At 47.6% G+C, this 22,298-nt stretch overlaps 1 protein-coding gene across 2 annotated transcripts in view; it reads left to right on the forward strand.

Moving 5' to 3' along the window:
• The first annotated feature begins 8,131 nt into the window (after window positions 1-8,131).
• Window positions 8,132-22,298, forward strand: part of Rab11fip1 (RAB11 family interacting protein 1) — a 33,944-nt gene continuing 19,777 nt past the window's right edge. The window contains exon 1 of one of the 2 annotated variants that reach the window (XM_087901122.1): window positions 8,132-8,577. In XM_087901122.1, the coding sequence (XP_087757248.1) occupies window positions 8,201-8,577 (377 nt within the window). In that variant the 5' untranslated portion in view covers window positions 8,132-8,200. The remainder of the gene's footprint in view (window positions 8,578-22,298) is intronic. The other variant, XM_087901123.1, reaches the window with a different exon arrangement.

Below are 22,298 nucleotides of genomic sequence, written 5' to 3' on the forward strand. Positions count from 1 at the left end.
GGGAAGTTGGGGGGAAGACTGGGAAGAGTGGAAGTAGGGAAACTGCAGTACGGATATAATGTATGAAAGAAGAAAGAATAAAAGAAAAAAATTAAAGAAAAAGGGCTTTTTGGAACTGCTCAGTCATCTATACACCCACTTACCCTCACCTTTAGGCGGGCCACTAAACCCATCCATCGTTCACCCCAGGGGTGTAACAAGAAAATCCCTGGGTCATTCTCTGCAGGGAACCAGATGAGGTGAGGACTGGATATGGGGGACACCAGTGAGGGGACACTACGGTCTGGATATAAGGGAATGAAAAAAAAATATCCCTCACAGCTGTGCCCTCCATTTGGGGGCATTAGTTAATTCCAGGTGTAGTCAAGTTGACAACCAAGAATAGCTATCACACATGTGAAAACAGGCCTGACAATTAGAGTTTGATCCTCGAAACTCATGCTAAGGAGGAAAGAGAGAGCAGACAACATAACATTGCCATATGACCTCTATCTACACAGTAACCGTGGCACGTATATGTGCATATACATGCATCATATATATACACATACATATCATACATATACACACATATGTACACATCATACACACATATACATATCGCACACACACACACACACACACACACACACACACACACACAGAGGAAGTTCTGAAATTCAAGGTCATCCTCAGCTGATAGGCACTTTAAGGCCAGGGACCAATGAGATACCTCAGCAAGCACAGATGCTTGTTGCCTAGCAACCTGAGTTTGGTATCCAGGGCCTGCATGGTAAAGAACACTGACTCCCACATGTTGTGCTCTGACCTCTACATGCATGCCTCTGCACACACACGGTAACACATACACCCATATAAATTAATGTAATTTTACAAATTGAAGAAAAAAGAAGAGAATTGGAGAAAAAAAATCCAGGTGGCTTACTAATCTAAATGGGAAAAGGAAATCTATAAATAAAAAACACTTCATTGGAAAAAGAAGATATTCATAACTTTGAGACTACAAAGAATTTTTTAGACATGGCACAAAGAACAAATTATGAAAGAAAATATTGATAACTCATGTTGCATTTAGTTACACTTAGGAGCTTCTTTTCTGCAAACAATGCCAGAGTGTGGACGGGAGCTTCAGAGCATGAGAAGATAATGTGTACACTACTGCCTTGTCTCACTTTTCTTTTAAGTTGGATCTCCTTCCATTGCCCAGGTTGGCCTTGAATTACTATGTCGCACAGGTTGTCTCAAATTCATGCTCCTCCTACCTCGGCCTCCTGTCACCATAGATAGAAAAATATTAGAAAGAAACCAGAAAAAGAAAGGATATACTAAAAGATATGCACAAATATATCACAAAGACCTTGCCTATGTGGCAGAAAAAGAAAGAAAAGAAAGAAGATCATTAGATATTTGGGAATGATGAATTTAAACCACCGCTCAGCCCACAGGAAGATAATACTTCTTTAAAATATATCAGTAGTAAAGATGGACACAATTGTGGGAAACCTGAGTCTTTAAACATTGGTGGGAGTACGGATTGGCGTAGCCTCTTGGGAAAACTGTTTGGCAATAGCTCTTAGTGGCAAACATATACTTACCCCATGACCTAGCAATTCCATTCCTGGGTGTGGGTAAATGTCTGTGTGTATGCACCCAGCCATGGGAAGATGTATAGTCATTTTATTCCTAAGAATCCTCTATTCCTTTGGCTGCTATAAGAACATACTACCAGCTTAGTAACTTAAAAACAAAGCGATGTATTCTCTCCCTGATGTTCAGGAGATTAGCGCCCTAAAGCCAGGCAGGGGATGTAGCCGTAGTGCTGAGCCCATTCTAGGAACTTGGCAAAATTTTACTCCTTGTCTCTTTCAGCTTCCAGTTCACAGACACGTGTGTCAGTTTTCCATTGCTGTAACAAAGGATCTGAGATAATTAACTTAAAAAGAGGGCGGGCTCATTTTGGCTGATCGTTTCAGATGTTTCCTTATTGGTCAGCCCACTGCTTTTGAACCACTAGTAAAGTAGCTCATCATGGTGGGGGTGTGAGGCAAAGAAAACCCTCATCTCACGATGAGATAGACGCACAAGAGAGACGGTGGAAGAGGCTGGGGTCCTGGTAGTCCCTCCGGGATGTCCCCTCCTATGGTCTCCCACTACCCCTCACCTCTTAGAGGTAATGCCACTTCACACTAGCTGCTGGGCTGGAGACTAAGACATTAAGACATGGGCTTGGGCAGGGATGTTACATGACTAAGCCTTAGAGCAACAACAACAACAACAACAAGACTGCCAAACCTAGCTTTGGTGAGCCAATGAGCTGACTAGTGTTACCTATGGGAGCATGGCCAGGGGTCACTTAGAAGAGAATGAATGACTCAAAGGCAGCTAGGTCACAAAAAGACCACTGCACTCAGGACAACTTCATCCCAGGTCTCTCCTCGCCCCCGGCCCTGCTACTGCCTTAATAACTTTGGCAACGGGCTTTGTGGATCTTGTAGCTTTCTGACCTTCTTGAGCCTCATAAATTGCTGAACCTTGCGGACTCTCATAAACCTCCCTCCAGGAGGGAATGCTTCAGTTTGAAGCTCGAATCTCAGCCTCTTTCTCCTGGGTTCCCCTTTTCTGTCTGTGTAGTCTCCCTCCGCTTCACTCCCATGCTCCACCCTCCACTCCGTGTGTTGGGGAAGGAAGAGTTTGCACATAAAGTAGGCAAGCCTCTACCCCTTCCCTGATCTATACCCTTCTCCCTAGTGTAAGGAGAAATTCTTCTCCAGCTATCTTGATGGTTCTAGAAGACTTTAGTGTCACTGATTTTAACTGATGAGAGCTTGCTGCCACGTGAAGGTGGGGGGGGGGGGGTTGAGAGAAAGTCATTCTAGGAATAGCGTACATATCAGGAGAGGTATACTTCCTAGCAGAAATAAGAGGGAAGGATTCCCCAAAGTGGACTCATATAAAGGATTATTCGGATGAGGGTTATCCTCGGGTTAAAAGTTAACATACTCCTACACGTATAGTGGCATCCAAAGAGAAGAGGAGTCAACAGGAGGTAAGGCAATCCACACCTGACCCTTGGCCAGCTCTGCCATGCAGAGGACTATGCCCAGGGCTCCCAGCAGATGAAAGAATAAATGCTAGCGGCCGATGTAATAAAGGCTGGGAAGGGAGCAAGCCCCTAAGGGGTGGCTTTTGATGGGACAACTCAAGGGGTTTGCTCTGCAAAACTTCTGCCTTCTCTGTTATGCCACAAATGGCTCTAGAAAAGTCAAGTGGGGCTTGCAGCTAGAAATAAAGAATACCCACTCCTCTGTGGTCCAGTGTTCTGCTCCTGATATACACCCCGCTTTACTTTTATAATAAGAATAAATAAATAAACACCGAATGAAAAAAGTGTTTGTACAGGGTAATGCTGTGGCAGCTGCAGAGATTTAATGGCTGAATTTGGGTTTGAGAATCATCTGTATCTCTTCTACTCAGCCGTTTTCTACTCAGAAGCAACTGGAAGCCCTAGCTAGCCAGAAATGGTGCCGCAGTGGTGAGATGCCTATTTCCTGTGCACAATAGAATAAAACAGTGTTCCATCAAAGTGCCAAGAGACAGACTAGGAAATAGGAGATGCAGGGAAGTCTTTGGTGTAACGGATGGAAGATGGGGTACATTTGTCTTATGGCCTTGGCATTAAAGAGGGGTCTAAAGCTTTCTCTGAGAGGTCTTGACAATACCTTCATGTAATCTATGACGCAGCCTTGTTAAAAAAAAAAGGCAATAGCATCAAGCTTACAAAAAAGACCTATGGGCATTATCTCTATCTGCTTCTGCCAGTTTTTTTATTTCAAAATTTTTGGGGGTGTTTGTTTCTTCTTCTTGGTAGTACTGTGCAGTACTTCATGAATAGCAGACAAGGGCTCTACCACTAAGCCACGCAGGGCAATGGAAAGAGACCCTGATGTGGGAAACCCACACTTCCTCATCCCTCAGTGAGTCAGCCCGAGAGACTCTTGTCCCTTCCTCATCATAGTTAGCTTTCGATTGCTGTAATAAACACCACGTCTAAAACAACTAGGGGATTCATTTCCATTTTACAGCTTATAGACAATCACCAAGGGAAGTCAGGCCAAGACTTCAAGGCGGGCATTGAAGCAGAGGACATGGAGTAGTGCTGCTGACTGACTTGCTCCCCATGGCTTAATCAACCTGCTTTTTCATATAACCCAGGCCTGCCTGCCCAGGGCTGGCACCATCTCTATGAGCTGGATCTGTCATGTCAATCATTAATCAAAAAAATGCTTCACAGACATGCCTGCAGGCCAATCTAATGGAGGCATTTTCTCAATGGAGAGTCCCTCGTCCCAGATATATCTAGGTTTTTGTCAAGTCGGCAAAAAAAAAAAAACCCAACCAGCTCTGAGTGGTTGTGGCTAATACCTTCAATCCCAGAATTCAGAAGGCAGAGGCAGGCAGATCTCTGTGGGTTCGAGGCCAACCTGGTCTACAGAGTGAGAACCACAGCAGCCACGCAGCCAGGGCTACACAGTGAAATCCTGTCTCAAAAACCAAAACCCAAACCAAACCAACAAATAAAAAACCAAAACCAAAAAAAAAAAAAAAAACAACCCACACATTCCTGAAACCTTCGCAACAGAAGGCAGGCAGTCACAGCCAACCTAGTGGGCAGGTGCCAAGGCAGCTGGACACAAGAGGCTGGCCAGCTATTTACCGGAGCTGGGTGAATGAATCACTCTGGGTGGAAGTCTGTCACCACCACACCCTGGAATCTTTGGAGAATGAGAACGGACAGCCATCATTACCAGACTCTTCCAGCCCCTCCCCTGGACTGCCACATCAGCCACCTCAACTCCATAGACGTCTTTTTTTGTTTGTTTGTTTGTTTGTTTGTTTGACTTAAACCTCCGTGTGGCAGCGACTGGCAACTGGGAGGGCAGTGACAGTGTCCTTTTGCTTGAATAGTTCCTCTCCTCCCCCATCTTAGAGGAGGAAGCTGCGGGCTGGCCACTACAAATCTGCATTCCTGATCGGAGCCCATCCTGGTCCCTGCCCGTAGAGAGGCCCCGGAGCCTTCCTGCTGTTGGCTGTGCTTCGCTTCTATTGCAGGAGGACAGCTGCTGCCCTGCCTGTCCAGTCTAACCTGCCGGGCACCAGGTCTGTGTGCTCAGAGTTGACTGAAACTCTTCCTCTTTCAGTTGGAACCAGGAGTAGGCGGGGCAGAGTGGGAGGAAGAGCTGTTCTCTCTCCCTCTCCACCCGGGCCAGCGCGGGAGGTATTTACAAACACTCCCGAAGGCCCGGGAAGGTAGCTGGCCTGCCTTTAGGACAACCAGCTGCCTAGGAGTGAAGCTGCAAGCGGTGGGCAGCCAGAGCCCCTAGTCTGTCCGCCTTGCCGTAGCCCTTGCCAGCGTGCTTGTGTATCCCTAGTCAGGTTACAGTGTTGTCAAAATGGGAGCAGATACATTCTCACTCAGTCACTCACTGAGTCTTGGGGACTGTGTGCTGAGGTCCCAAGAAAAAGAGAAAAATAACGACCCTGTAGGTCTGCAACTGACTAGGAAGCATCCAATTCCCTCTTTATTGACAAAGGTCTAATTCCCTCAGTCCTGACTGAGCCTAGCCCAGGGCAGCTCACTTGACCCCTGCTGGGAGTCCACTGTCAGAGAAAAATGCACCTTACCGTGTGGGGTGGTGAGGTGGCACTGCCCTCCCCCATCCTGTCAACCCTGTTTAGTCGGCCTCTGTGTGACAGAAACTCAAACACACAAGGTCACGATTGCTTAGGATTTCACAGTCCTAGCTCCATCTCACTCTCCTTATCCCTGTCATGAGTGAAGAGATGCTGTCCCCTGCTCCCTGCTCACCCTGAGAAACTGCCCAGTGCTGATTTAATCTTTGCTCTCTCCCTTGTGGAAGCAGCAAATAGATAGATAGATAGATAGATAGATAGATAGATAGATAGATAGATAGATAGATAGATAGATAATAAAAATAAAAAAATTTAAAAAAGCGTGGGAGCTCAGCAACATGGCCCACGTCTATAATCTTCACCCTCAGAGGGTGAGACAGGATAAAGAGAAGTTTGAGGTCAGCCTGCTGTACATATAGATACCTTGTTTTCCTTAAAAATAAGTAAATAAACCACTAGTAAAGATAAATGTTTAAAATTATTTTTGTTTTATGTGTATGGGTGTTTTGCCTGCGTGTATGTGTACCACATACACGTCTGGTCCCTGTAGGGGCCAGAAGAGGCTATCAGAGCCTCTTGAACCTCAGACAGTTGTGAGCTGCCGTGAGGGTGCTGGGAATCACACCGGGGTCATCTGGAAGAACAAGAAGTGCTCTTAACTGCTGTGCTATCTCTCTAGCCCCAATAATTTTGGAGGAAATCAGAGTTGAAAACTTCCTTCCAGAGCCAACGTGGGTGTCAGACCTAGACACTTGAAGAAGCAGGACAGCCAACTGAGTATAACCAGCAAGGATGGGCAAGGGGCAGGCAGATGGTACAGGGGAAAGAGCGTCTCCAGGGAGAAAAGAATAAAGGCAAATGGCCGTCACCTGCAAGTCTGGCACTGTCACAGCTGTCTGGTCACACTTTAAGGATGCTAATGCTAGCAGTTCTCCAGGGGCTAGCTCGCCTCTGGGTATAAATTCCCAAGACTGGTGTTGATAATCTATCTGCATGACCCTGCCACCTTGGCGGTCTTATGGTCTTATTTTTGCTGCCGCCACCTCCACCACCCTCCCCCTGCCTAAAGACTGAGAAACAGGGAAACAGGGGAGTTGAACAAGTCACCTGCCTTCAAGGTAGCTACAAACCTTGGAGAAATCTTTGTGCAGTGTTGGGGAGTATTTGTTTGGGTAGCTAGGACAGTCAAAAAGACAATGGAAGCAGCTCAGGCCTGGAGGGAAACTGTCTGGGCTGCAGGCTTGTTTATCCAGAAGTCAAGAAAAACGTAGGGGTGGACCCAAAGAGGAACGCCTTCAGGTCTCCAAGTGAGAAATTAATGCAGCTGGTGGTGATGCAACGCTGCAGGGGTTCCAGATGTTAGGAATGCTATTGACAGGTCGATGGGCACGGGCTGGAACCGAGAGGAGGGGGAGGGAAGCCTGGGGACCATGGCGGACCTGGTATCCTGAGAATGTGGTAGAGCAAGAGGCACAGTAAAGTCTAGCCCGGGAGGCAGGACACCAGGGTTCTAGTCCCAGCTTTAATGCAGGACACTTGGAAGTGTCACATATTTTCTCCTGAACCTTTCCTTAATCCTAAGACCTAAAAGACCTAAAAGCCTTCAGAGCTCCATTTCCAGTCTGAAGACGCGCCATGCCACAGGAGACTTCAGCCTTGGAAGGATGATGCCCTGAAACACACAGGGAAGTCACCAATCTACTAGACACCGGGAACAAGAAAGGGGGGGGGGGGCAGAGATGGAGCCCAGGACAGACGTAAGAGGCTAAGTAGGAAGAAATGGGGAACCGAGGGGATTAGTTTGGCAAACCCATTTCCAGTTCCCCCTTCTTGCTCTTCCTAACCGAGTCTCACCTTATTTGGTGAAGGCAGGTAGCACAGGCGGACCTATCACATCACTTACCCTCCATTCCCAGTTCCCCTGCTACCGTCCCTGGCGCCTGTCTTCCGTCAGAGCAGTACCCAGGGGACCAGAGCAAAAGGAGCAGTGCTTGCGGTCGTCTCATTTATCCTGACCACTTTCGGAACCTTCCCCACGTGTACGCAACTGTGCCGAAAACTTAAATGTATCACTTTCTTTACAGCAGTCCAAGCGATGACTGTTGCCTTTGTTTCACATGAGGAAACTGAGGCAAAGTTTTAAGTGATCTACACAAGGTCACACACCTACAGTTTGCCGATGCACGCTTGGTAATTAAGCATGATTCCCAAGCCAGAGTTTCCGCCTAGCTCCCGTAGCATCCTATGGACTCGGGCAGCTGAGGACCCCTTCTAGCATCGCTACCTCTCAGATCCAAAAGCGCGAGCCCACGTGACCTTTAGGTCCCCGCCTTCTCCAGGTCCCGCCCCGCTCTCGTCCCCCGCCCCCCCGGCAGGTGGCGCGCGGGCGTGGGGGCGTGGCGGGGGGCGTGGCCGGAAGCCTTAAAGCGGCCCGGGAGCCGGGTGGGCGGTCCAGATCGACGGCCGCGGCTACCTTGTGGCCTCCCAGCTGGGAGCGGCGTCGGCCACCATGTCCCTGGGGGCCTCAGCGGGTCGGGGTCTGGGGACCATGTGGTCCCCTACACACGTACAGGTGACGGTGCTACAGGCGCGGGGCCTGCGGGCGAAGGGTCCCGGGGGCACGAGCGACGCGTACGCGGTGATCCAGGTGGGCAAGGAGAAGTACGCCACGTCGGTGTCGGAGCGCAGCCTGGGCGCGCCTGTGTGGCGCGAGGAGGCCACCTTCGAGCTGCCGCCACTGCTGTCCTCGGGGGCCGCGCCCGCCGCCGCCGCCACCCTGCAGCTCACCGTCCTGCACCGCGCGCTGCTCGGGCTCGATAAGTTCCTGGGTCGCGCTGAGGTGGACCTGAGGGAGCTGCACCAGGACCAGCGCCGCAGGAAGACGCAGTGAGTAGGCGTGGGGCATCGAGGGGCGCAAGGGCGCTGGGGCGGTGCTGCTCCTGGCGGGGCGAGCGTGGCAGCCACCGCGCGATGGCTTCGCCCGCAAGTCTCACCTAACCCAGCTTCTCGTCCGGGTGTCACATCCCAGTTCTCCCAGTATGGTGAGCTTTTGGAAGGCAGGAGAGGTTTTGAATCCTCTGGGCGCCTCGAAATGCACAGTACACAGTAAGCACTAGATGAATTTTTGATGAATTGAAACAATATGCGGGTAGGAGAATTCCTATTAGGTTGGGTAGTGTGCGCCTGATACGCGGCGTTAGCTTAGGTAGAAGGCCCCTGGGTATTTTGTTAAGCTTGACGTTTAGAGCTGAAAACCCTTGGGGCAAGGACCAGAGAAAACTAATTGGAATGAAAACCCCAACACCGCAGAGCTGAGCGATTGCTGGGCGAATGGCTAGAGGAGGGGTGGGGAGAACAATGAGGGGGGGAGCAAAACAAAACCCAAAAAACCCCACCAGTCTGGTGATTGCTGACTCACATTTGCCACCTGGAATTGCCCCTCAGCATGAAGTCTAAAACAATTTGGTGTTTTGCTCGGGGTGTGTGTGTTTGGGGGGGGGGGGTCCTAATTAGTGTTAGGTGATGGTTCCAAGATCAGTAGAAGCGAGCATTGTGGCGCTCTGGAATTAGGTAAACTCTGTCTGGTAGGTGACTACTCACTAACCCACCTGTTGCTCCTCAGTTAAAGGTACTGACAGGGAGGGCATCCTAATTCTGCCGGAAAAGCTGGGTAAACCCCAGTTCACTTTAAAGTCTTACGGATTTATTTGTTCTTGTTCACTGGTCTTTGAAAGGGGCAGCTTAGCCAGTGGAGTATTTGATTCCGTTCATCTCATGTACCAAAGAAAGCTTAGGTTCGCCTAGCTGGTTCCTTTGCTTGTTTATGAGACGCACCTGTTCAGGCCCACAGATGTACAAGTGTTTTAACTTTTCCTTGGGGTGGGGCAGGAGGAGCCAGAGCAGCTTCAGTTGCCAGGCGAGGGTTGTCCAGCTTCAGCGTGCATGTGTCCAGTTGAAATACCTGATTCGTTTTTGTGGCCACAGATGAATAGGCATCGCTGAACTCAAAAAAGGAGAGCCTTGATGTGAGGCTGGATGGGGTGCCCCAAAACAACCACTACACGCCGTACTGTGCCTGTGGAGCGGAAGCCGAAGCCATCCTTATTTGCCATCTTGATTAAATGGCATTTGAGGGTTTTGAGTTGTTGACTGTTGACTCTTCATATTGCCCCTTTCCCAGATGAATGTTCGCGTCTCTGTTCGCTATCTGTTTCTTATATGACGATTTCATCCCTTTGCAAGATAGATTGTACCTTCCTGCCAGAGATGATGGGGTTTCCAGAGTCCTGGGCTCACATCTCCTTGGTCCTGACTCACATTGGGTTGCTCAGGTTCTAAACACCCCAGTTTCCCTATTTACAAATGGAGCATGCTGCTCCCCTTAATTGATGTTTGGAAAGGGCTGCAGCTTCCTGGGAGAATGAAGCCAGTGTGAAGGTTCAAAAGGTCCTGCGCTGCTGGCTGGGTGAGGGACAAAAACCTCCTTAAGCTCTCCTTCATCTCTGTATCGTTTTCTCTCATTTTCTCCAAGGTAATCCCCTAAGCCTACATGGTTGTTCCTGTTTCTGTCACATGAGCGGGTTACCACTTAGTCACAATATTGACTAGCTGGGAAATTGTGCTTACTTTGTGGGTTTTTATAACTGCCACGGACTGTCTTTGCTTTTCAACAAGAAGGTGATACTGCAAAGTTTCCGTCTACCGCTTTCTGGGGCTTTCCTAGCTTCTGGCTAAGCCTATCTGATCCCTGGAATAACAACTCCAAGGTGCCCCAGGTAGCTGAGAGTTGAAAAATAAGATATAGTCCGAGAGGTGTCAGTTTTAACAGAAAGAAATAGTTATTTATGGTTTGATTCCACCTTATGTGCAAAACATAGAAACAACAAAAAGCTAAAATCTTGGTCTGCTCTCTGTCTGTTTTGTGTGTATATGTGTGTGTGTCTGTATGTAGCAAAACAGTTACTGAACAAAGGGTAGGTTTTTTTTTTGTTTCAGACACAGAAATTTGAGGTCCATTATGTTAAGAGACAATTTACTAATCATTCTCTTGACAAACCCCTGTACAGCAAATTTATTTGCAGACAAGAGAATATGCTTTTTAGCACGATTCTGAATTTGCAGTCCTAAGTTTAGTGTGATGATACACACTTTTAAAGCAGCCTAATATATAGGCAGGATGCATTTAGTAGCAGGGAATGTATGGCCTTCAGTTAGGAATAGTAGAAAGGAATTGATTTTACTCTGATGTGTGTTAAAGACCTGATATTTCAGTGGATGTTGGAGCCAGTTAAGTACCCTGACAACAGCAGGCATGAATCCAAAGTATGGTCAGGTAAGCAACATGTAAGACCCTCAGCCCAGTTTTCTTGTCTCCTGTAGTAGATTGGTTTAAAACAAAAACAGACAAACCTTCTTAAGGGGCTAAAAGCAACAAAATTTGGGAAATAATCTCTTCGAGTAGGGCCGTTATGCAAGTAAACGCCATAAGATTTAGGATTGCCTTAATCTTCAATTGAGAGAGGAGAGAATGGTGGAGGGGCCATTTCCTGTATCAGTTGAGACTCCGATGCCTGTCTATGAAAGAGTTTGGATAGTGTAGCGGTGAGATGGTTTTAAAAGTTGTAAACGATAGTGAGATGCTGGAAAAGATGCTGTGAAAGAGTCTGGACTATTGGAAATGAGTTGAGGAGTTGTATTTCAGAGAGTCTGAAGTGTAGAAAAATGGCTTAGCTGACCATCAAGGTCTTGAAGTCACAAGGAAGCCGTTGGAGGTGTGCTTTGGGCTTCCTGTGCACATTTAAATTGTTTTATAGCAGGGTATATAAATTTTAAGCAATATTGTTACTGGTTACTACCCACCCCTCCTTCTTTCTAGAATTTCCCTTAAAGATAACGTTGGGCCTTCCTGGAACCATCCATCTCCCAGGCAACAGGGCCACCTCCTACACAAGTGTAGAAAACTGAGCTCCTGGCTGTCTGTAGATCTGTGATAAACACCCCTCCCTCATCTTGGCTATGGGATGAAATGACCACAGGAGGGGGCTACATCAAAGGTGTCACTAGGTGAGGATGGCATTCATTGTGATTTCTTGTGTCAGACGTTCAGTAAGAGTGGAGGAAGTTCTGCCTGCTCCACCCCCTTCTCATCTCTAAAGTATATCCGTTCTTTTAATAAATATTGATTTCCCCCCCGCCCCGATGCTAGGAATTGAACTCAGGGCCTGCTCTAAGCCACTGAACTCTATTCCCAAACCATCTAAGATACTTTGTGTGTACGTGTGTTAGGCTTGTGTGCATGGCTCATGTGTGTGGGTGTGCTTACGTATGTGCATGGGTGCGTGTAGAGGCCAGAGACTGACATCAGGTGATCTCAACACTGCTTTCTATTTTATGTGGCAGGCAGAGTCTCTCACTTGAACACAGAGTGTCTAGCCAGCCTGCTTGTTCTGGGGATCCCCTGTGCCCATCTCAGATTGCAGCTGGGCCTCCACACCTCCCTGAGACTCACGTGGATTCTGGGGATCAGAACTTCGATCCTCAGGGTTGTGAGACGAGTGTTTTACCTATCTCCTTCCACCTTGTTATTTGAGATGGGGTGTCTGGATGAACCTGGATCTTATTGATTTCCTTGAGTTGGCTAGCCAATGAGCTGCAAGGTTCTACCTCCTCATAGTTGCCCCAGTGCCCAGGTTGTAGACACTAGCTGCTTGTGCCTGCCTTTTGCATTGTGTGGAGATCCAAACTTGGGCTTTTATGCTTGCCTGGCAGGCACTTCACCAACTGAGCCCAAAGTACCTTTTAGGACCGTTGTGTGCCAGATGCTGGGTATAAAGTGCCAGAGGTGCATGGTGCTTGCTTCCAGGAAGTTGAGAACCTTGTTGGGAAGTAGATCGTAAACAAAGGAACACAAGAAAGAAATAATGTATTGTTCTCAGTCATGGAGAACGAAAGAACAAGCTTTCAGGAACCAAAGACTGGCACTGGACAGACATCTGGCAGTTAAGAGCATTGACTGCTCTTTCAGAGGACTTGGGTTCCATTCCCTGCACCCATGTGGTTCCAGGATTTCCGACGCCCTCTTCTGGCCTCTAAGAACACTGCCTGCACACGTGTGAACAAAACAAAACAACAAAAAAACTCACACACATAAAATCAAAATTGTAAAAAATGTCTTAGAAAAAAGATTCGTTAAAAAAAAAAATGAATAAAGCTAGAGAGGTGGTTCAGCAGTTAAGAGCACTGACTTCCCCTTTAGAGGACCTGGGTTCCATTCCCAGCACCTGCTTGGCAGCTCACAGCTGTCTGTAGCTCCAGTTCCAGGGGATTTGATGCTCTCTGTCCTCCGAGGATACTGCATGGACTTAGTGCTCTTACATGCACGCAGGTAAAAGACCCATACACATAACACAAATAAAAGGAAATTAGGTTTTAAAGAAATGATCACTAGAGTATGCTGTAAAGAAGGAGATTGGACAGCAGGACATAATGGCAGCTCTCATCTCAGTTACTAGGGAGGCCGAGGCAGGAAGGTTGCTTGAGCCTGAGAACTCAAGACTAGCCTGGACTGTGTAGCAAGAGCCGAGCTCATAACATAATAATAGGTAAGCCTTTGTTTTATGCATCTGGTGCTGGGAATTAAACTCAGGGCTTCTGCATGCCTAGCATGTACTACTGAGCTGTATCCCTAGCTATGAATGTTAGTGAATAAGATGGCCCTGGGGCAGGCTGAGAAAGAATCAAGAGGAATCCAAAGGGGACTGGGCAGAGGCTCTGAGGCAGACAGGTGTTCCTAGGAAGCTGGAGGACTGATTGTGTAGGGTAAGACGAAAGAGAAAGGAGTAGCTTAGCTTGAAAGAAATAGGAAGCCACCAAGTGTTAAATGCAGGATGGTGTGACCCAGTTTGAACATGGCCTAGTCTGGAATCCCACAGGGGAAATGGAAGGCCGTCGCAATAATTGAAGCAGTGTGATTGAAGCAGTGTGACGGCCATCCTTACGGAGATGGGAAGTAGTGGGTCCTTTCAGGAATGTTTTATAGGTTTAATTGCTCTGCCTCACGGTAGGGGTTGGGGGGGGAGTGATAAGATGAAACAAGTAAAATAAAGGGAGGTACATGCTGAAAGTGAACCAGGAAATCGTTCTGCTTCCTTACCCCAGCAATCACCCTGGTACCAGGGTGAGGTCACCATGACAAGGACAACTTTGGGCCGTGCCACTTGTGTTGAGTCTTCTGTTGAAATGACTGACTCGGGCATGCTGTTGAAAGCAGGGTGTGGCTGTGTCTGTCTACAAACGCCGGCTGTTCCAGAGCAGGCCAAGTGTGGTATTGTGTGACTGGTGTAACCTCATTGGTGTGCCCTGCGACGTTGATGATGTCATGGTTTCAAGGAAAACCCAATATAACACAACAGTGGAGAGAGCAGCCCTGTACAAAGACCAAGACCGCGTAAATGAGCCGTCTGTTTCACATCCAAGATGGCGAGTGTTGAAAAGCCTCGGGCTTTGCCATCTTGCTAAGTTCCTTTGCCGTGTTTCCATAGCTACCATCGAGGAAGAGTTTTATAAGTAGTGTCTGATAGGTCACTTGAACTGTAGCTCTTAACTTTGAAATATAATAATTATATTATAAGCAGTATGTGTACTCGTTAAAAAGGCATCAGCTCCATCATATAGTTGCTTAGTTCATTAAAGCACTCTGTCCTGGGAAGTGCTGCTTTTCCCTCAATCCTCCAGGAGGTACAACTAGCTCTGATTTAGCTCTAGAGGGCTAGGGAGTTCAGGACTGAGATGGAAGACAGCAATAGGAGGCTATTTGATCTTTTCATCTTAAAGCAATTCCCAGCGTGACCTTTTGTTCTGGACCCAGTGCAGGCCTCTAAATCTCAGGGCCTTTGAACTCCAGCAAAACTATGCCCAAGCCTTGTATTGGCAAGTGACTCTTTGTCCTCCACAGTGTGCCCTGAGTCAGACAGAGGTCATGCCTCCCCCCCAACCAAGAAACCATGCCTGAGGTATCTGCTTTCACCTGACCACTCCTGTCTTGTTTATTGTGTGATAAGGGACTTGGTCATTGTCCAGCCGCAGTGAGTGGCTCGCAGAGTGAATAGCTGAGGTACCTGCGGTCATGGTAGATGACATTCAAGGCTTTGGTTTGTTTGGCGAGTGGGTTGGTTTGAAACACGTAGTCCAGTCGGCCTCCAACCCTCCATCCTCCACCTCTGCCTCCTTTGAACTAGAGTTACAGGAGGGTGCCGTCACACCTGACCGAGAGAGCCTCTTTTCCTGAAGGAATGTGTTGATAGTCTGGTAAAGAAAAACCAAGGCTCTGAGTGTCCAGGGTGTCCCTGGGGAACTTGAGGAATGTGCCTTGGAAAAGAAGAAAGGCAGCTGTAAGGATCTCGCCTGAATGCCGGCCTTTGAGATACCCCAAGGGAAGGCATTTACAAGCAGCCTTAGGGAAGTATTGCTAGAGATGGGGCCACTACAATCTTCTGCTTTCTTTTTGGTTTTTCAAGACAGGGTTTCTCTGTGTAACAGTCCTGGCTATCCTGGAACTCACTTTGTACACCAGACTGGGCTTGAACTCACAGAGGTCCTCTGCCTCTGCTTCTCAAATGCTGGGGTTAAAGGCGTGCGCCGCCACTCCCAGGCACACTTCATTTCTTTGTGTGTGCTCTTCTGAGATCAAGAACGTCGCTAACCTTCAGAAGAACTAGAACTTCCAGAAAGCCTGGTCCGAAAAGGCCTCTTGTTATCACCAAGAATGTCTGGTTTGAAGGGCAGGTACAGCAGCCTGAGTCCTGGGGTGTTTGCTCAGGGCTGGGGTCTCTCAGCTCCGTTCTCTCGTGGTCAGTGAACGTGACCTGCAGTTCACCAGCATGGAATCTTTCACTTTTACTGATCATTTGTTATTAAGATGAGATTTTAAAATAAAACTCTTTGGGTATGTTTTCTTCCTGCTTTGAACTTGCCAGTGATTACAATATAAATCCCAGATCCTCTGCTCCCTTGCCAGGAGCTCAGAGAGGGGAGCGCATTTCACTTGTGTACAGGGTGAGGGGCGGATGGAATGGTCTTTGATGTTGGTCCCTGAAGTTTGTTTTCTTTTGTCTTGGCCAAGGCACGGGGGTGGGGAGGTAGGAGCATCAGACCAGGCTCTTTCTTCTCCCACTCTTAAACTCTTTTTGTGAGGGACATCACTGTCATGATAAATTCCTTTGCCAGGCCAAATGTTGATACTTGGGTGGCCGTTGTATCCCGGCGAGAGCTGAGGTCCCGGGTCTCATCATACAGTGGTGCCATTTGTGGCTTTCTTAAATACGATCAACTTCATAAGTAGATAACTTTAGAAATGATAAGTCAGGGTCTCTTTTGTAGCCATGACTGTCCCTAAACTGGCTCTGTAAACCAAGCTAGCCTCAAACTAGGAGATCTGCCTGCCTCTGCCTCCCAAGTGCTGGGATTAAAGGCATGTGCCACCACCACCCGGCCGAGTTAAAATTTCTAATTCTTAGAAAATATTTTAATAAGGGTGCTTGAATTATTGTTGTCTGCTTAGAAGCACCCTGACCTATATGTGCTGAAACCAACTGTGGTGCCCCTGGCACTGCTAATCCCAAGAGCCTCTGGGTCCCACCCACCCACTGGTATAAAAGCCATAAAGCCTTCAGTGATGATCTTCACATCCCCAATAAGTTCCAGAACATATACTTCGATCATGTTATTTTTAAGTTCTTCCGTTAAAAAAAAATCCTTACGGAAATTATGTATTACTAACTATATAGGTGAATGTTTTCCTACATCTTCAAATGCAAGTCCATCAATACTTAGGTTAGGTGGGCTTGTTTGAGTATTTGGTAACATACTTGGAACTGTTTGTCTTCCCCCATTTTAATGTCAGGAACCTCATGACCGGTCAGTTGTAGGGTACTCAGGGGTAGGATGTCATGCAGCCATTGGAATTGGTGGTATGATGATTATAAGGTGTGTGCCATACATAGGCTGCAAATAAAACTGCCCATGCATTCTGATTTCAGCTGAGTAGTAATTATAGCTAAGACTTACAGCAAGCCTTCTTCTAGGCACTTACATATAGTAAATCATCTAAACTTTATAACATCCTTCTGAGACAGGTACCCTCAACCTTGTCTCAGGGGGACCTGGAACCAGAGAAGGGGTAGGTCAGTTTGAAGCTGTTAACTGTACAGGAAGTAAATTTAGGGGGCGGAGGGTGAATGAAACAGTAGTTGTTGGGTTAGCACGGGATTGAGTGAGCTTCTAAAAACATACCTGATTTTTCTTTTTCTTGTAACATGCCTTTTGTGTGTATGTGAGGGGATGATTTTGTTTTTGCTTTTGTTTGTTTTTGGGACAGGATCTTGCTATGTAGCTCAGGCTGGCCTAAAACTCTCTCTCAGATCCTCCTGCCTCAAGTCAAAGTACTGGATTCCAAGTAAACTCCGCCATGCTCTGTTGGTTTGATCACTTTCTAAGAGAATTTCTAAAGACCAGACAATAAAAGTACCGAAAGCATTGTTTTACTTTAGTGTGTGTGTGTGTGATGTGCACATATAAAATTCAGAGGACAACTTGAGTCAGTTTGCTTCTCTCCCCCCATATGAGTCCCAGGGACCTAACTCTAGTCATCTAGGCCAGCCACAAGTGCCTTATCTGCTAAGCCGGCTCACTGCTCCAAATCCTTCCTCACCTGCCCTTCCTATGTTTTCTTCTTGTTGTCACTTACCAGCTCTTGGGACTGAGTTTGGTGACTCATAGTAAGTAGATTTTCAGTGCTACTAAAACGGCTGTTTTAGAGGGCGGAAATTAAAGCAAGAGCAGGAGCCGTCCACTGCTCGGGGTGGACTCATTCTTCCGGAGACTGACAGTGGGCAGGCAGAAGGAAGGTTCTGGAGTGGACAGTTAGCCAATGGGTAATTCTGTAATCAAAGCCGGGCCCTGTTACCACCTACCCACCTCATTCCACAACAAAACTTGCTGAACTGCACGGTGACTGTAGAGTACACACTGCCAACGTGATACAGGTCATAAGCGTCCCCGCCCTGCTGTCCGCACGACTGCTCCGCACAGTTGCCGTGCTATCCAGAGCACAGATGTTTGGATCTCAGCAGCCCACGGCGTGGCATTCTGCCATACTTATAATCCCCAGGGAAGACGATTTCTGAGCTGCTTCACAGGACACCTCCATCTAGGAAAAGACTGTCTTGCTTCCTGACACCCTTAGGGAGCTGCTCTGTTCTTCCTCCTGGAGGAGCCGTAACCCTCAGGGTCCTGATGCTGCTGGTTTCCGTGGGGATGACACTGACTTGTGCGGTAGTTGAGATTTGGCCTGAAAAGGGAAGTGTGTAGTTGTGCTGACCCTGAAGTCTAAGCCAGACCCGGAGACCTTGAAATGAACTCTGTGTGTCTAGAGTGGCAGAGCTGGTGGTGTTCTCTGCCTTCCCTTTTCTGGACCCTTCTGAGGTTCAGAGTAGATACACATGTATTAATTTTCCAAGACAGGTGTCTCTGTAGTCCGTGGGGCCTTAAGTGAGTCGAGAGTCTTGTTTGTGCTGTAGTAGGAGTTCGTTTTACATAGAGTATTTTTGCATGCTTCACAGTGAGGAAATTTCCAGAAGTTGGCAGCAGGTCTATTGGTGAGGTTCAGAGAGTAAAGGGACTTAACTGCCAAACCCTTCTGTACCCAGGAGCCCCTCCCAACCAACTCCTGTGATGTGTGCTCACCATGACACGATTGCCCCCATACATACAGTGTGTCCACACAAATAATAAATAAATGTAATAAATAAATGTAATTTTCAGATTTTTTTTTTTATGAAATAGAAAGAAGGCAGTCCCTGGCAAATCATGGGCCTCTTCTCCCCTGTAACTGCTATGCTAAGCGTATAAATATGCAATATATAAATATAATATATATAAATATAATATATATATATATAATATAAATATGCTTGCATGGGATCTTGAAGACCATAATTTCTGTACATCTGGTCACCTTCTGGAATGTGACAAGCATGTTCGCTCCAGCCCCAGGGTGATTCTGAGGCACTCCTGGCAGCCCTTTACCCCCTTCCCCTGTGTGAGCTTCATGTGTGTAGGGCTGTGATGGGAGAACTCATATTTTCCCTCATCTGTGGAGGAAGAGCCTGTCTTCAGCATCCCCTAATTCATCCTCCCTGTCCTTCCAACAAGAGCAGGGTTTGTTCACTGTGTGCCCAAGACCAGTCTCTCATGATCCTCCTGCCTCCATCTCCCCAGCGCTAGATTATAAATGTGATTGCTTATCTCCTTGAGAAACCACTGTGTTTATCTAGGAAACATAATTGACAACTTGAGTATTTTTAGCTGTCTTGTCTTATCTTGGAATCCTCACCTACCCACCCACCCCCAAAAAACCCTACATAAACACCATGAAGTAGATTATTTGGATAACTTATGTTTTTCAGTTGGGAGAATAGAAAAGGGGGCATTATTTCTAGGAGAAAGGCTAGGCATATAGCTTGGCGATGGAACCCTTGCCTCATATACAAAAATCATAGGATTTTATTTTTTATAGGTGAAAGACTTTTTTCATATTATGGGCTTACAAATAAACTTCTTGTGTGGGATTATGGCTTTCCTGCTGCACTCTGCCCTTTGGACAGAAAAATGAGCCCAACCCTGATCGAAAGATTAATGAACACTTCCTGGCTCTATGTGAAAGGTAATGCTGAACACCTACACTGCAGCCCTATGCTGTGTGGCCATACTGGGTCCGAGGTTAGTTATTAACTGCTTCTCGAAGGGGGACAGGAATTAAGTGAGTTAAGGAAAAATAAAAAAGACAAAAACACCAAAAACTCGTGTTGATAGTAATGTTGAAGCCCACAGCCGTAATCCGATTTGGGATTCCAGAGGACGTGATTCGTGAACTTTGTTAAAGGAGTTTTCAGGCTCAGAGCCTCAGCTCTGGCAGATCAAAGGCTTGCCCACTGCCCCAGTGTGCCCCTAAAGAGACAAGTAGTGCTGAAAAGCAGAAAGGGGGTGTATTCAACACAGCCACAGTGGGAAGAGGTCTGGCAGCCCTCAAGTCTGACCTGAGGTGGGTTTAAATACAGGGCAAATGGTATGCATAACTAAGCAGTCCCGTCATGGCGTGACCCCTACCCCCACCCCATCATCCATCAGCATTACCAGGCTCCAGTGTTCCCTGTAAAATAGTCATATGGTAAGTTGCCAGAACTCTGTGAAATCTCTTCCTTGGGAGAAGCTTCCTCCTCTAGCTGGCACCAGACTTCTTCCTTTTTCTTTCCTCACCGTGAGATTCCTGAGGAAATTTTAATATTTGGGACACAAGTTTCTTAGACTATCTTGTCTGTCCACAGAAACAACTAAGCAGGCTCATAGGCAGCCTGCATGGGTCTGAGCATGTTTGTATGCTTTCTGGTTGCGTAGTTTGGTGGTCTTGTGGGACACAGTGTGTGTTTTGGGGGGTGGGATCTCTGATTTTGCCTGCGCTTGGGACCCTTTTCCTCCTATTGGTTTGCCTTGTTCAACATTAATTGGAGGGTTTGTGCCTAACTTATTATAATTTGTAATGCTGTGCTCAGTTGATAACCCTGGGATGCCTGCACTCTCCCTCTGGGAAAGGAAGAGTGGATCTAGGGGAGAGAGAATAGACGGTGGGCCACTGGGAGGATGGAGGAGGCAAAACTTGGTCAGGATGTAATGCATATAAAGAATTTTAAAAAAATTAAAAGAACGAAACAACAACAACAAAAAAGAATATATTGTCTGCTGGTTGCCAGGCGATTTCACAGTGGCTTCTGGTTAGGCTGATGTCAAGCATCTCTTGGTTGCCTGGCTTTTTAGCAGGAGGGTTGTATTGGCAGAAACATTCCTTTCTTTGCTGTAGTGGGAACACTCTTGATGGCGTTCTTTGGATGCTTGCTCTACCTATGATTCAACTCTGCTTTTCACACCCCTAAAGGGAGGGAGCCCTGGAGCTTCCTTGGCTCCGGGCTGGTTAACTTCAGGTTTGCTTGTGAAGATAAGCAGCAAGAACAGCTGCTCACCTGTGGTGCTGGAAGTTTCCAAAGCCAGTCCCACTCCAGTGCTTGGGCGGCGGGTAATAATTGGTGGAGAGCATTCTGGAGTTGGCTACAAGGTTGCTTAGGTCCAGGTAACCTTTAGAAAGGCAAGCCTGCTATCAGGAATGGTCAGGTGGCATGTTCTGAAGGCTTTGAATGCATTTGCATGCCTCAGAAGACCAGTGGAGAAGCACGGGGGTGGGGGCAGGGGTGGGGCAGCCCCTTCTCCCTGGGTGGCCCTGATGCCCGCAGCCCCTGCTGTGGTCAGCTGAGCTTTTACATTCAACTTTCAGCCACTTCTCCTTTTCAGGTGCCTGCTAGTAATATTACAAAAGCCAGACACCTTTCATCGCCAAGGCAACCGTGTTTACCACGTGACTATCAGGGAAGAAAAACACAAATAATCCTCTGGACCTCTTGACAAATATGCAAAGTATTCCAGGCCGGGCCTTGCCCTAGAGCACTGTGCTGGAAAGATAAGGAGGCTTGCTGGGAGAATGAGGTTAAAAGACCCGCGTCTCCCAGCTGCCTCTGGTCCTCCCTCACTGCTCCTTTTCCTTGCCAGTCCTGCCCGGCATCTCACTTCCCTTTGCTGGGTCTTGGCTGCGTTTGTTGGTGCAGTTCGAGTTCTTCCTGGCAGTTGTGTGTGGTCACCTTACGGGTTATGACAGGTGGCAAGCTGTGTCTGAGTGTCCCCTCTTTCCTTTTATTTTGGGATATTTAAGTTGAAAGTAAATGAACTGGGCTATAGCTCTGCAGTAGAGCACTTGCCCAGCACGCAGGAGGGCTTGCATTTTCATCCCTAGCACCCCAGCAGCCCCTGCACACATACTCACTTCTGTGCATGTGCGCGCGCACACACAAAGGGGGAATAAATCTTAAACCCTCCTCAGAAAGGATTTGAAAATGAATCAGGAAATTAGCAAGCCTCCTAGCGGAGGAGAAGGAAGAGGAGCTCAGAAAATGGAGAAGCCTTGCTACTCTGCACCAGCATTGGGATCATAGCAATATCTAAGCCTCCTTTCCCTCACCTCCTGTGCGGCTCAAGTGCACACGCTGCAGGGCATGCTGCAAGTGCAGCTTCACAGCTCGGGGTTCTACTTCCCTGTGTGCAGGGTAAGCCAAATAGCAGGGGGAGGTTGGCCTCTGCTGAGCTGCTGCAGTTGGAGGCGAGAGAGGAAGTTGTGCTCATTTGGACAAAACCATCATTTCCTTAAAGTCTCGGCCCTGGGCTCTTAAGTAGGTCACTGAAGAAAAAACCAGAAAGTTCTCCATTTGTGAGATGGCCTGTGGCTGGCTGGCTCCCGGGAGGCCAGGTATTTGAGGTTGCTTGTCCCACATTGCACCTGCAACGAACTGGGCTCCCAGTTCACCAGAGATCAGGTTTCCAGACGGAAAATGAATGTCAAGGAGATGCCCCTTTCTGAAGTTTGCAGTCTGAGTACGTCTGGTACCCTGTCGTTTGCCGTGTCTTCAAGTAGCTTGCAAAGGGCCATGTAAAACACTTGAGTGATGTTTGAA

This window comes from Myodes glareolus, chromosome 23 (genome assembly GCF_982192425.1).
Source record: "Myodes glareolus chromosome 23, mMyoGla1.1, whole genome shotgun sequence".
In the NCBI taxonomy this organism is placed as follows: domain Eukaryota; kingdom Metazoa; phylum Chordata; class Mammalia; order Rodentia; family Cricetidae; genus Myodes; species Myodes glareolus.